This window comes from Euphorbia lathyris, chromosome 1 (genome assembly GCF_963576675.1).
Source record: "Euphorbia lathyris chromosome 1, ddEupLath1.1, whole genome shotgun sequence".
NCBI classification, from domain to species: Eukaryota; Viridiplantae; Streptophyta; class Magnoliopsida; order Malpighiales; family Euphorbiaceae; genus Euphorbia; species Euphorbia lathyris.
In genome coordinates, this window is record NC_088910.1 from 40964908 (window position 1) to 40978192 (window position 13285).

Below are 13285 nucleotides of genomic sequence, written 5' to 3' on the forward strand. Positions count from 1 at the left end.
GGTTTGTGTCAGCTTTTAGGAGCAGAACTCATCTGCATAACTAGATAATTTCCACCAAAAAGATCATTCATATGACCTTCTCCATTCTTCAGCTTCTTCAATGCTTTGCTCCAATAAACTCTCATCCTAGATAACAATCTTCCTTTTTTCCTCAACAACTTTTTCAACCCTGTAATACCAAGTTTCACTCTCCTTCTCTTAATCTTGAACCCTCTAAACCTGGAAAAATTCATTATCCTTCCATAACTTCTTGCTTCTTCATCAGACCTTTCTCCATGTTGCAGTCTGTGATAAGGAAATTTTTTCCCAGAAGCCATCCCGAAGACAAATGCTTATGGCTCTGAACAGATGATGATACATCAATTCAGTTTGCAAAGGGATCAATGAGGGGAAGATTCATTTTCTATGGAGTTTTTGTAGTCTTGTCAATTCCATTCCCCCTCTTTCATTAATGCAATAAAAGGCAGAACAAATTAGTTGAGTCTAATTAAGAGAGCTGGAATTTACAGGTGTACTTGGTTTTATGGTCCTAAATTTGACAATAATGACAAGCATATCACAGCTACTTCAGCAAGGGTGTGGCTATGCTTTCCCCGGATTAATCTTAATTCCATAGAATTAACAAGAAATTTCATTAGACAATAGATAAGTATAACTCAATGTTAATCCTAATTTATATACAATACAGACTTAATTGGGGAGAATATACGAAACAGTCGGTAACAGCAACAGTGATAAAGGTTCAACTTTTATAGGAAGAGATTGCAGATTAATGCTTAAATTGAAATGGGCAGCATTGTCTTCTGATCAATGCTCTTTCTTTCATTCCAATATAAACAAAAGAGATTGGCTTCAGTAGAGCTTTATCCTGGTATCGATGGCGCTCCGGCAAATGGGGCATAACTGAAGATCTTGCCCACATTCACAGCATGTCTGGAAATCAATAACATTTAGCATACATAAATTGCTAATGTACAGAAGAGAGGTTCAGGTTCGACTGCGTTACCTGATGTCCACAACCAAAGGCCATATCCTTGGCATTGGTGATGCAAATTGCACATAGCTGCAAGAAAAAGTACCAAGGGAAGTTCATTATGTTAGGGTCAGATGGTGAAAGCCAAAGGTTCTGAAACAAGTAAATACAATTAAACGGCAAGAAGGGAACAGTTAAGTACATGACTATCAGAATCAGAGCTTGCAGGAGGCTCCACACGAGCTGGTTCGTATCTACGAGAAGGTGTACTTGAATGATGACTGCTTAAGTGAGAAGGTTTTGAGTTGCCATATGAAGCCACACCATACTGAGGCGGGGGAAGGGGCACCCTATCTATTGCTTTCCCTCTACTAGAACTGGGAAAAAAATAAGAAGAAGAATGAACCCATAACTTAAAAAATGTAAATTGCTGCCAATGGAAAAATCTGCTGATCTGTATCGTGGAGAATCATCATTACCCCAATATGTTGAGCTCTATTGTTGCTTTATACTGAGACGGTATTTCCATCAAGGCTGCAAGTGCAAATGCTGTTTCTTTTCTGGACCGATCCACATTCTTTGACATTATTTCAGTAAAATTCACAAACTGAAAAGTACATTCTCAACTTAGTATTTATCCTGAAAAAGTACATACTTGCATGTAAAGTGAAGAAGAAATCTACTTGCCTGGAAATTGTCAAATGCACGAGCTGGGATGTTGTCGTCAAATTCCTTCATCATGTCCCATGGTCCATCTCCAACCCCAACTAATATAATTGAGAGCGGGTACTCACTGTAGAACAAACTCCGCATAAGATGTTATATCAAAAAGTATTATTATCCAAGCAGACGTTTTTACCTTGCTTTCACTATTGCATCAACAGTCCTCTTTTCCTGTATGCTCAGTTGGCCATGCTGAGTATCAACACTTCTAGTCACCTATTACATACCAAAACCATTTCAAAGTTAAATTCAAATTTTAAAGAATCTTATTGTTGCATTTAAATTTTCATCAATGAATATAGTAGTTCAAGCCTTTTGGGATCTAAGGTTAGCAATTATATGAGATTCCCATTATCTTTCTACTTTGTTAGTCATATATATATATATGCACACTAGCCACTGAGGTGCAAACCAACAAATAAACAGAACTCAAGTAGACAAAAAAATTCTTTCACTATTTTCATTCAAATTTCCATGCATTAATTTACTTCAGGCGGATTAATGCATAAGACCTAGAGACTGTCATGAAATTAATTATACACTGCAGAAAAGGAATTTTAAAATATGTGCTACAATGGAGAATAATTCTAAATTTAGTTCCCGTTTAACTTGAGCACTGCATAGATAGAACCAAATACTGCCAGTCAAAACTATATCAAAATGCAGTGACATTCAAACAAAGTCTACAGAATATTTTAAGATAATCATGCATTCATCATTCAGGAGCATTTTGATTTTGACTGTACTGAAGAACAACGGCTATCAAACGAATAGATTAATAGGAATAAAGGATAGTTCCGGGAATGAAGGAACACACTCCCTGGCTTTAGTTGGACTCAGTTACAGCAGGAGTTTGGCATGAGTTTTGGGAGTAGTAGTTGTATATGGGGAGGTTATGGACCGGGAGAGGCAGTTGTGGAATATCATTTTTTGTTTGCCTCTCTTTTCTAGAGATTGTGGGGATCTTCTCTGATTAAGTAGCCCCGAGTCTTCACCTGAGAAAACCAGAAGAGATATCTTTCCTGGAGTGATATACGGGAATGGCTTGATCATGTGGTGGAAGCAGAGGAAACTAGCAGCGCCTTCCTGTTTGGTGCCTGCCTCCCTCAGGAGTTTCAGTGATGTAACCCTCTGGAATTTGACCTGTTGTAAGCTGGATGACTTCAGGAAGACCAGGCAAATCATTGTCTTCAGGCCGTTGCCAAGTTTTTCAGGATCTGAAGGACCAAAGCCTGTGTCTGATCTTAGTTTTCATTTATAGATTGAATGGACTCCTTGACTTCTTCCAACTTTTTAATCTGTTCATCGTGAACATCCAATCGGCCTTGCACCCTCAGTTCAACAGTCATCTTGCTCGTCTTTCGGATCAGGCAGGTTGAACCAATGATAGAAACTTCGCAAACTCACACCAAATGCCTTCTGTAATGGACTTTAAAGGCCAGACAACATGTCCCTTCATTCCCTAAATTATCCTTTGTTAGAGAATAAGTCAATTTAATTACTCAATAGCATGCCTGAGGCTTCCGAAAGGGTGCTGGTAGGGTCAGTATGTCTCCTTGATTGTAGGAGTAATATCAGGGGCGACTTGTATATAAATATGTGTATTGCTCCTAAATAAAATATTCATGTAGGCTCTTAATCTACATGGTATCCCATGGATTTCATGGTCTATAACATCCTTCATTCCTATTATCTGATTCTCTATCAAGATGTATCCGTATCAGTTGCAAGTATTGCATGTACATCAGAACAATTCCATTTATTATGATAAAAAAGAGAATAAGAGACAAAGCACCTGTCCATCAGCTATTATAACCAAAACATGGTACTGCCCACCACTCTGCTCAACAATAGTAATGGCCATTTCAATGACAGGTGCAAATGATGTTGGCCCTGCAAAGAAAGACGGAAGTGAAATCGAAGTATATAAGCAAGTAAGGAAAGGACTAATAAGTAAACCAAAAAGCCAAGAAGAGTAATTTTTGTAACCTGCAAGTCGTAGATGAGGACCCAGTTCTCTGTATCGTCTTAAGACTTCCTCAAAACCATTACAAAATCTCTCATCCGGATAAAAGCTGAAAACTTCTTGATCATGAGTTGATGCTGCCAATTTCACGACATTAGATTGAACATGATTTAGGAAAAAGTAAGATTCTAAAAATGGCAATGCAACAACACCTCTTCCGAAAATTACCATCTCCAAATCCAAAACAGGGAATTAAGTTATCCTCATCAAAAGATGACAGTGTTTTTCCAATGATAGATATTGCTTGTTCATAGGGATTTGGATCATCTCCAATATGATGTAGACTTCTTCGGCTATAAGACCTTGCACCTAATTTTGAAGCAGGTTACACAAGATTCACCATATCTTGATAAATAAAATAAATATATAACAAATTACATTATGTAACTATATAAGGCCAACCTGTCCATTCATTGCTCTTTGTGAAATCAATACCAACAATGAGATTTGAGGACTCCAAACCTGACCTCGCCAAGGCATCAGTAACCTGTGAGAGCATATAGGTGTAAGGCTTAAAAGAATGATAACTTTAACTGCTCTGCATAACTAACCTGATATTTGATTATTTCATGGAGTTACCCCTTCCCTCTATGATGCATATAAGAAATGATTAAAAAAACTCTAAATCCTAGACCTTGTAAAAATTCTTTGAATTGAATCAAACCTTAAGCATTTATTGAATACAAATTGACTCCCTTTTGGTTCTGTGCTGCAGAGTAATAACAGTGGAGATCTGATGCAGAAGCAAGAAGGGAAATGGATAGTTTGTTTTCTGTTAAAGAAGTTTAGTTGAATGACTGACTACCAGAAGATTGATTTTAGTTGGATAAGTTTTCTTTTTAGGCGGTACATTCATACGGAGCATTAGGCTCTTAAGCATGTTAGTTCTATTGCAGCAGTTTGAGACACATTGTTGCATTTTTACTTTTGAAGTGAAATTGACAGAAACAATGCAAACTGAAGTGTATGAATAGTGCATCTTTCTTTCTTGGGATGCCTAAGGATTCCTACATGAAGCTAGGTTTATCCATAATGATTTTCTACCTATGAAGCACCGATACGGGTACGCATACGGGTGCGGGTACGCGTACGGGTACGGCAAACGGCATTTCTAAAAAATATGAGATACGGGTACGGCGGGGATACGGCAAATTTTATATATAATTAATAATATATATATCATTTATAATGAAAATTCAAAAGATACATAAATATATAAATCACAAATCATATTCATAAAGTCATTATAAAAACACAAATAATACTCTCAAGTCATTATAAAACCACAAATACCAGTAATCTTGGATTATTTCATTTTAATCCTTCTATTTACTGAGTTTTTTTTAAAAAAACCCTTATACTTTCAAAGTTTTTTTAAAAAAACCCCTAAAGTATCCCCGAAGTATCCCCGACGTGTCCCCGAAGTATCCCCGGCGTGTCCCCGCGTATCCCCTCATTTAAAATGAAAAAGAAAAAAGGGGATACTTCCCAGGCGAATCCCGTACGTATCCCCGCGAATCCCCGGCGAATCCCCTCACCCGGAGTATCGGATACGCGTACGGTGACCTCCGGGAAGTATCGGTGCTTCATAGTTTTCTACTAGATGTCAAATTTTAATTGTTTCCCCAAAAATAAAGTCCTCACCTATCTAACTATAACAGAATAAACTGTGAAATTCCAGAAATGAGTGTTCGATTTGATGAAAACGCAAATTAGCTCTTGCAACATCAATATCTCACCTGCTCCAGACTATTGTAATTGTCATCTATCTTTGAGTACTTTCTCTCCAACCTCCTTCCAGTATTTGGGGCTTGATTACCATAGCTTTGAGATGGAGGTGCATGGTGTTGGTACGGCATAAATTCTTGACTTGGCTGAGGATATGGTTCCGGTGGATAGCTCCATGAATAAGAAGTGGAAACTTGGCGTGGACTCGATTGTCTAGAAAATATTCCACCCATCTATTATACAATCTAAAGATAATCTGTTAGATCCACTGATCATAAATACAACTTAAATGTTCCACAAGGAGTAAATACACCTCTAAATGATAACCCAAGTTGATCACAAGAAATTATGTTCTTAACAAATTTGATAGAAGGGTAAAGATATTAACAAACTTGTGATTTACTCAAGTAGCTGAAGAATGTTTTTTCTTTGCAGTTACAATCTTATTACCTAAAGACAAAATTTAGTGTCAAAAAGAAAAAATGAGCAGAAGCCATAGGTTTATGAAAGTTCTAAGAAAGTTAATAGGAGCAGAATTCAAAATAAGTCTCATTCAATTTACAGTCTAAACTTCAACATCAAATACGTATGCAAAGGAATCAATACAGTTGAATCATATTAAGTCAAGATTTTGTCTTTTCTGAACAACGTCATAGAATATAGCAGAGATACTGTGAGAAAATGATCTCAAAACTTACCCCCATTGTTGAGCTTTTTAGTAAGGTTAAATCGATTGATTTCATTGAAGGTATTAGTTCAAAAATTAAACTTACATTTCTCTGATTCCTCATATGCATAGGAAATGGGGGCCTTGTGGTTAATATTATCATAGGAAAGAGCTCAGCTCAAACTAATTGATAATAATTTCACAGGAAATTTTAATTTTACATATTAGGCTTGAATCTAGAACTAGAGCTCTTCACCAACCCTAAAATTGAAAACTTGAGCTAATAATTTTCAATGTCATAATCAGATTTTGAGTATTTTAAGTCTATTAAGCATTTAATCGTTGGATAAAGGAAACATTATCCAACTTTTGTAATTCTAGTTTGAAATGAAGGCACATGAGAAATTAATAAGAAGAACAGTAAAGTAAAAGATTGGGAGATCTAAGAAAGATAACTGAGTCGAAAGTGAGCTTACCCTCTAAAAAGAAGAGAATTTCTTGGATGCAGACTGATAATAGGAAGAACTAAGGAAAGGGAGTGTGGACTGTGGAATGGGAAGAGGAAGAGGAAGGAATCCATGACTACGAGCGAAATAAGTGAGGGGTGGGACCGGAGTTTGTCCGATAGCAATTAGGAAAACCCGGGGAAGTTTCTCTCGTGGAAAGTTAAAAACCTTGGGAAGAATTTTACCATGCAACCTAACAATATATTTTGGTTTTGGGTAGGAGAGAGGTATCTAAAATTAGGGCTGGGCACACTTCGGTCCAAGTTGGGGATTCATGAATCTCCAATATTGGATTGAAATTTAGAGATTAATAAAAGGAAATCTCCAGAATGTTGAATTGAAAGAATAAATCTCCAGAATTGAATTGCCCCAAAATTTCAGTCCAGTCCAATTCGGGAATTCAGAGATTCGGTTCCGGTCCAATCCAATATAATTTTTCGGTGATTCAGATAAATATCTAATAGTTTAAGTCCTAAAAAATAAATTAAAAATTTAATTTACAAGATAATAAAATATAAAATTTTATTATCTTACATAACTTGAAATAAATGATATTTTTTTAGGAAGTAAGCAACATTCATTAAAAGTTACAGTAAACAACAAGGCTAAAAAAACCCATAAAATCAAAGTATTAAAAGTTACGGTAGACAACAAGACTAAAAAAAACCACAAAATCAAAGTTACAAAATAACAAATCCATAACAACAAACAATTTTTAATTCAAAAGAGACAACATTTCATTAGCAAGATCTCTCTAATCATCATCCCAATTTGTAATTGAATCTTCTTAACACAACAAACTCATTGTTTTCCAAAACAAAGGCAGTAAAAGCCAAACATCAACCAAAACATATAAAATTTACCATATTAGTGAATTAACAAATGTAAAATTAATTAGCTTCCACTTCAATAAAATTAATCAACACACTAGTAAAAAGTAAAAGGAAAAAAATATGCTTACCAAAGTGCATTTGATTCGGTTAAAAAAACCTTAGATATTCAATTGAAATATGGATAAAAGAGATGATGCAATTTCAGGATCAGAACTAATATCTACAAATTAAATAACATTTATATAGTTAGTATTCATAAACATTTAATTAAAATAAAACTATGAAATATAATTGCTAAGTAAATATTACCTTCTTCAATAACTTCAAGATCTTCAACTTCTTCTTCATGCTTGAAAGCTTGAGTTGAAGTTTTTAATCAATCTTGACAACAAATCAAAACCGCAGCTGTAGCAGGAGTTAAAGAACTCCTAAATTGATCCAAAGTTCTACCACTTGTGCTAAACGTAAATTCAGAAACCACAGTTGAGCATTGAATTGCAAAAACATCTTTTACAACTTTGGATAAAGTAGGATATCGCATAGCATTAACCTTCCACCACAATAGAATGTCAAACTCAATTACATATTTTTCAGGTGCCTCATTGACATATCTTTCCCATTCTCTATCAATTGACATATCTTTATCAATATTCAAAAAATAATCATCAATCTCATCATCAATGTCATCATCCGCTTCATCCAAACTAGAAGAATGTGCTCTAAGATTCACATTTTCTTGCACATTTGCACTATATACTCATCTAACAATGCAATAATTAACTTTGTGACTTGTGCCACCAACTCATTAGCATCGTTCTTACTATAAAATTCAGTGTACTTAGCCATCAAGAAGTAGAATTGGTTAACAAGAAGTAGAATTGGTTCAGATGGTTAAGGCGATTAACAATGTTCCATTTGGTTAGGTGTTTGATTCTCCATGTCTACATTTTAGGTAAATATTTTTTATTTCATTTTATAAACGGGAATTAATCGGGATAATTTTTATGACTATATAATAATGTTATACCTTATTAATAAATTATAAATTTATATTATTGTAATTAGTTTACTAAACCTTACAAAATATATAACTATATATTATATAATATTTCTCTTTATATAAAGTTAATGCATGAAATATAAATTTATTATTGCTAAACTTTCGGTTATTTCAGTTCGGTCCAATCCAATCCAATCCGGTTATCGGTCCGATCCTGGATAAATTTCGGTCCAGTTCGGTCCAGTTCTTTGACAGAAAGTCAATGGTCCAATCCAGTTCGGTTCTCCAAAAAAAGTCAACGGTCCGGTCCAATTCCGGAGTTTTTTACTCGGATATTCGGTCCGGTCCAGTATCTCCAGGATCCGCGCCCAGCCCTATCTAAAATGTTAAAATCTTTTTTTTTTTATTTTTTTTATGGAAAATTGTTAAACTTTTTACGTAATATAAAGCAGTACTATAAAGCAGTATTATAGAGCTAGGATGTCATTTTTTTATTTTATTTTTTACCGATAAAAATTATAATATATAATTTATTAATTTTAACTATATTATTATATTTATTATTTTATTCATATTATATTTTTCTTTCTTCTTTAATGTAAGCGCATTGTGCGCAAATTTTTTTTAAAAATATATTATTTTATTGTATTATATCTAAGAGTTCTACGGAATTTAGAGTAATCTATGAATTTTCTTTTAAATTTTCTCTAACTCTCTATATATATTTATATTCTATATGTAATATAAAACAAGAACAATGGAGTTGAGGTGTCACTTTCTTCTTTTTTATTAATAAAAAAATATAATCTATTATATAATAAATGAATTTTAATTATATTATTATGTTTATCTATAAAAATATTATTTTATTAGTATCATGTCTAAGAGTTCTACATAATTTAGATTATTATATTTATCTATAAAATACTTATTTAAAGTAAATACAAAAATAAAATAATAAAAGTTAATTTAGATAACATCTTTATGTCATTAATTTTAATTATTAAATTGTAATTTTTTTAATATTTATATACCAAGATGAATCCGTGCATCGCACGGGCCAAAAACTAGTTTGTTATTATAATCCATCTAAGGGCTCGTTTGTTTTACCTACTGTTTGCTATTGGAAAAAGTTGTTTTGGCAAAAAGCAGGGATTTTCTGTTTTTGTAAAAGACTACTTTTTAGGTGTAAAAGGCAAACATGAGGTCACTAATCAAACACCTAAAATTCTTATTTTTGAAGTGAAAATGCAAACATGAACATGAAAAAGTGCAACCAAACACTACAAAAAAAGTAGTCTATTACGACACTTTTTTAGTGACATTTTTCGATATGTGTCTTTATATTTTTAAATTTAGCCACACTTTTATATTTGTGTCGGGTTTTTTTTTCCACTCAACGACATTTTTTATTATCTGTTGCCTTTTTTAAATAATCAATTATGCTTTTGAAAAAAGCGTCGATATTTTTTTAAATTTAAGGACGTTTTAGATTTTGCGTAGATAAAAAGTGTCCGTATTTTTTAATTTGAGGATATTTTTTCCATTTTATCCCTATATTTATAAATTCAACAACGCTTTTTTATTCATGTCGTCTTTTGCAACCAGTAATGACGCTTTTAATTTTTTGTTGGAATTTTTAAAACTACATTTGGAAAAAGTGTTAAAAAAATTAAAGAAAGTTTAGATTTTATGTCGATTTTTTCATTTAAAAGTATTTTTTTATTTTTTCTCTCTATATTAAAATATTCAACAACGTTTATTTATATCATCTTTTATAATCACTTTTGTCCTCAGTATTTAGAATTTTAACTTCACATTTAAAAAAAAACATCAATATTTTAGACTTTGTGTAGAGAAAAGTGTCCGGAATTTTTCTTTTATTTGAAAACACTTTTTTATTTTAAGTTTATCCACGTATTTAAAAATTAAAAAGTGATTATCCAAAAAAAAAATTAAAAAGTGAAAAGTGTATGCTCTATTTTTGTTTGTTCAACCACGATTCTCTCTTCTAATTTTCCTTCCCCCACGCCACCATCACAATGACCCGCCCCTCTCTCTTTTGTTCCTTGTTTCTCTATTTTTCTTCTTTCCTATTCCTCCTCTCCTCTTCATTCCATCTCCATCTTCATCTTTTGCTTCAATTGGCGAAGGCTGCTATTCTTGCAACAGATCATTTTGTTCTTCGCTAATCTCCCAAACTTCGACCATGACACTAAGAAGACTTGAAGGAGGCTAGTGACGTCGCCAGTAGGTCCTCTATTCCGTCCTTCAGTGACCGGCGATACGTTGCAATAGAGGTGGGCTTTTCTAAGGATTTGTTCAATTGTGCAATTTTTAGGGTTAAATTATTGCGTAGCTGTTAGGATTTGTTGATTTTCGATGTTGAATTAGCCTTTTAGGGTTAATTGATGAATTGTCAGAACATATATTTTCAATAAGGTAATGCATTGTTTTACATTGAAACTGATGTTGATTAAACTTGTTATTCCATTAGTTATTTATACAATCATTATACTTGCAGCAGCTTGATTTGTTGATTTATTCTTGTGATCATATTACTTCTGGATCTTGAAATAGTTATGGTCTTTTTTCTTCACCTTTAGTTGATGCTGAATAATGCCTTGGTTGTCACTACCATGCTCTGATTAACAATACACCTCATTTTAAGCTGGCAACTCTTTAAACTTTGTCCTGTGAATTAAATGTTTCTTTTTATATCTCTTACCATTATGTAGGAGAGAGCTGACTCTACATTGACAAGTAAATTAAGAACATCTTAGCTATCACTTAAAACATATCAATTTAATAAAGTGACCCCGCCAACATGTGTTACCAATTCTATGCCTAATTTAAATCATATACTAATGTTGTTAGACGCAATAGTAAACACTTCATACAAATACAGTTACAAATTACACTTCCATGCCACTAAAAAAAGTAGTGCATATGATTTCCAGATAACCATCAGTTGCCCCTGTAATTCTTAGGAAAACAGAATGATCAATGATGAGAGAAAGAGTGAGGGAGAGAGAGAGAAATCAGAGGGAGATGTGTTCATCATCAGAGTAATATTGTCTCCTTTGAGTAGAATTCTTCATGAACAAGCCAACTCTAGAATTCAGATTTATAATACACACGTGCAAAGAGATCTCAAAGTAAGATGTTAAGCAGTGGCATGATCAAACCGGATCGCGGGTGTAAAGAACAAAAGAAGAACTTGGCACTACACATGCTTACTGTGCAAAGGCATGGTTTAAGCTTAAAGGAAATAGGTAAATGTTTCTTATCAAAGTATGATCATAATCAGATGCTGTCTTGATAGTTTTCTACCATTTTTCTTTATTATGATTATTTAAAAAGACCAATCTCATAATGGCATTATCAAATCTTCTCTGTTACTGCTTCTATTTGCTATATCATTTACTCTGTTTTTGGCAAGTTCCTATCATATACGAATGTGTACCGCGAGTAGGTTTAGCATTTTTTTCTTGAGAAGTTCTCTTGTTGAGGAAGAGCTCTTAGTAAGATAATTGCATTAGTAACTACATTGATGAACATTTTGATTCACTGTTTATTTGATTGTTCTAGCTTTTTATGCTCTGAAGGAGAAGCATTCTCAATGTCTGTTAAAACTTGAAAGCTTAATGTTACTTAGATTGATTAGAAAGAAATTCAATGAATTGCAAACTTTGTTTCCGAGCAGTGCAAAGCAAGAAATAATGAGTAGTTCTTATTTCTCAAATTAGTGGAATGACAGTCTTAGTTATATTTATAGGTCCAGCAAGCTGATGCAAAGGAAAACCAGAGGCCAGTGTACCCATTTGCTGCAATTGTAGGACAGGATGAGATGAAACTATGCCTTTTGCTAAATGTGATTGATCCCATGATTGGAGGTGTTATGAATAAAGCCCTTATTTGTGGATGCTTTTTAATATAGTATTTGCAAGACTCAGTTTAGGAATTTGATTATATAAAGGTATGTGAATTAAGATAGGTTCTTAGGTTCTTATACATGCCATTCTTTTAATTTCAATTTTCTTTCAATCAGGTGAATTTGATGGACATACTTGGAAGTGTACACAATATCTGGAAATGTTGTCTTTGTTACCTATGACATGAGAGGTAACTAAAGTTCCATTTCAAAAGCTGTCATATTTTTATGCAAATCCATATAGTATTTATATTTGATTGTCTACAGAAACCTCTTTTATAGAATTTAAAGTTCTTCGTTTAATTCATATGACAGTATTTATGTTTGTTTGTATGCAACTTTTGCTTAAATGTGTACATATATGTGCAGTTCGTCCGATCGGTTTCGAGATAGGAAAACCTTCTGATATGATATCAACAGTGAGATCAGTGGTAATCGGTGCGTAAAATAGGGTTCTTGTGAAAATAATTGAAGAGGTAAAATTATTTGAACCTCTAGTTTGGACCGAATGGTCATTTTGATAATTTCCTAGTTGACGTTTGTGCTTCAGGATAAGAGACCTTTTGACAGGGAAACGATTGAGACAGATTTTAAGCAAAAATTGATGCCTTAGCAGAAATTGATAAACTGCTTTAAACTCGAAGGCTCTGAATTGGTATGAGCTTTGCAAGAGAAGGAAAGAGAACCGACGGAACAAGAATCTGAATCAATAAGGACCTAAGGACGAGAAACAAGTAGCTGACACTTGCAATTCAGTTAAGCAAAGAAGGTGATAATCACATATTATTTTTGTATTCTGTAACGAGCTACATGATAAATACTAATTAAGTTATTTTTGTAATTATTGATATATTTTTGGATTTGTAATTATTAATAGTATTTCAATTTTGGTTTA

General features: G+C 33.4%; 1 protein-coding gene and 1 long non-coding RNA gene across 8 annotated transcripts; one reads left to right on the plus strand and one right to left on the minus strand.

Annotated features, from left to right (window-relative positions):
* Positions 1 to 618: 618 nt before the first annotated feature.
* Positions 619 to 6740, minus strand: LOC136229500 (E3 ubiquitin-protein ligase RGLG2-like). Of its 3 annotated transcripts, XM_066018354.1 has the most exons (12): positions 6594 to 6727; positions 5462 to 5695; positions 4125 to 4209; positions 3891 to 4031; positions 3686 to 3799; positions 3492 to 3589; positions 1833 to 1912; positions 1661 to 1766; positions 1453 to 1580; positions 1176 to 1350; positions 1007 to 1063; positions 619 to 933 (listed from the first exon to the last, which is right to left on the minus strand). In XM_066018354.1, exons 2-12 carry the CDS (start codon positions 5681 to 5683, stop codon positions 853 to 855), a joined length of 1287 nt encoding a protein of 428 aa, XP_065874426.1. In that variant the 5' UTR covers positions 5684 to 5695; positions 6594 to 6727; the 3' UTR covers positions 619 to 852. The 3 variants fall into 3 exon arrangements, with proteins under 3 accessions (XP_065874426.1, XP_065874418.1, XP_065874412.1); XM_066018346.1 differs by having other exon boundaries at positions 3492 to 3799; positions 5462 to 5683; positions 6594 to 6740; XM_066018340.1 differs by having other exon boundaries at positions 3492 to 3799; positions 6594 to 6728.
* A 3697-nt stretch (positions 6741 to 10437) lies between these two features.
* On the plus strand, positions 10438 to 13285 carry LOC136229514 (uncharacterized). 5 transcript variants are annotated; one of them, XR_010689155.1, is made up of 4 exons: positions 10438 to 10756; positions 11417 to 11731; positions 12235 to 12581; positions 12760 to 13285. It is a non-coding gene; the product is annotated as an uncharacterized lncRNA (long non-coding RNA). The 5 variants fall into 5 exon arrangements; XR_010689153.1 differs by having other exon boundaries at positions 10439 to 10756; positions 11447 to 11731; XR_010689151.1 differs by lacking the exon at positions 11417 to 11731 and having other exon boundaries at positions 10449 to 10756; positions 12760 to 12866; positions 12941 to 13285.

Coding starts and splice junctions, on each gene's coding strand:
- LOC136229500 (XM_066018346.1), bottom strand. CDS start 5,683: ATGGGTGGAATATTTTCTAGACAATCGAGTCCACGCCAAGTTTCCACT. Junction 4,210..5,461: donor ATTACAATAGTCTGGAGCAG/GTGAGATATTGA, acceptor ATGCTCTCACAG/GTTACTGATGCCTTGGCGAG. Junction 1,581..1,660: donor GTGCATTTGACAATTTCCAG/GCAAGTAGATTT, acceptor TGTACTTTTCAG/TTTGTGAATTTTACTGAAAT.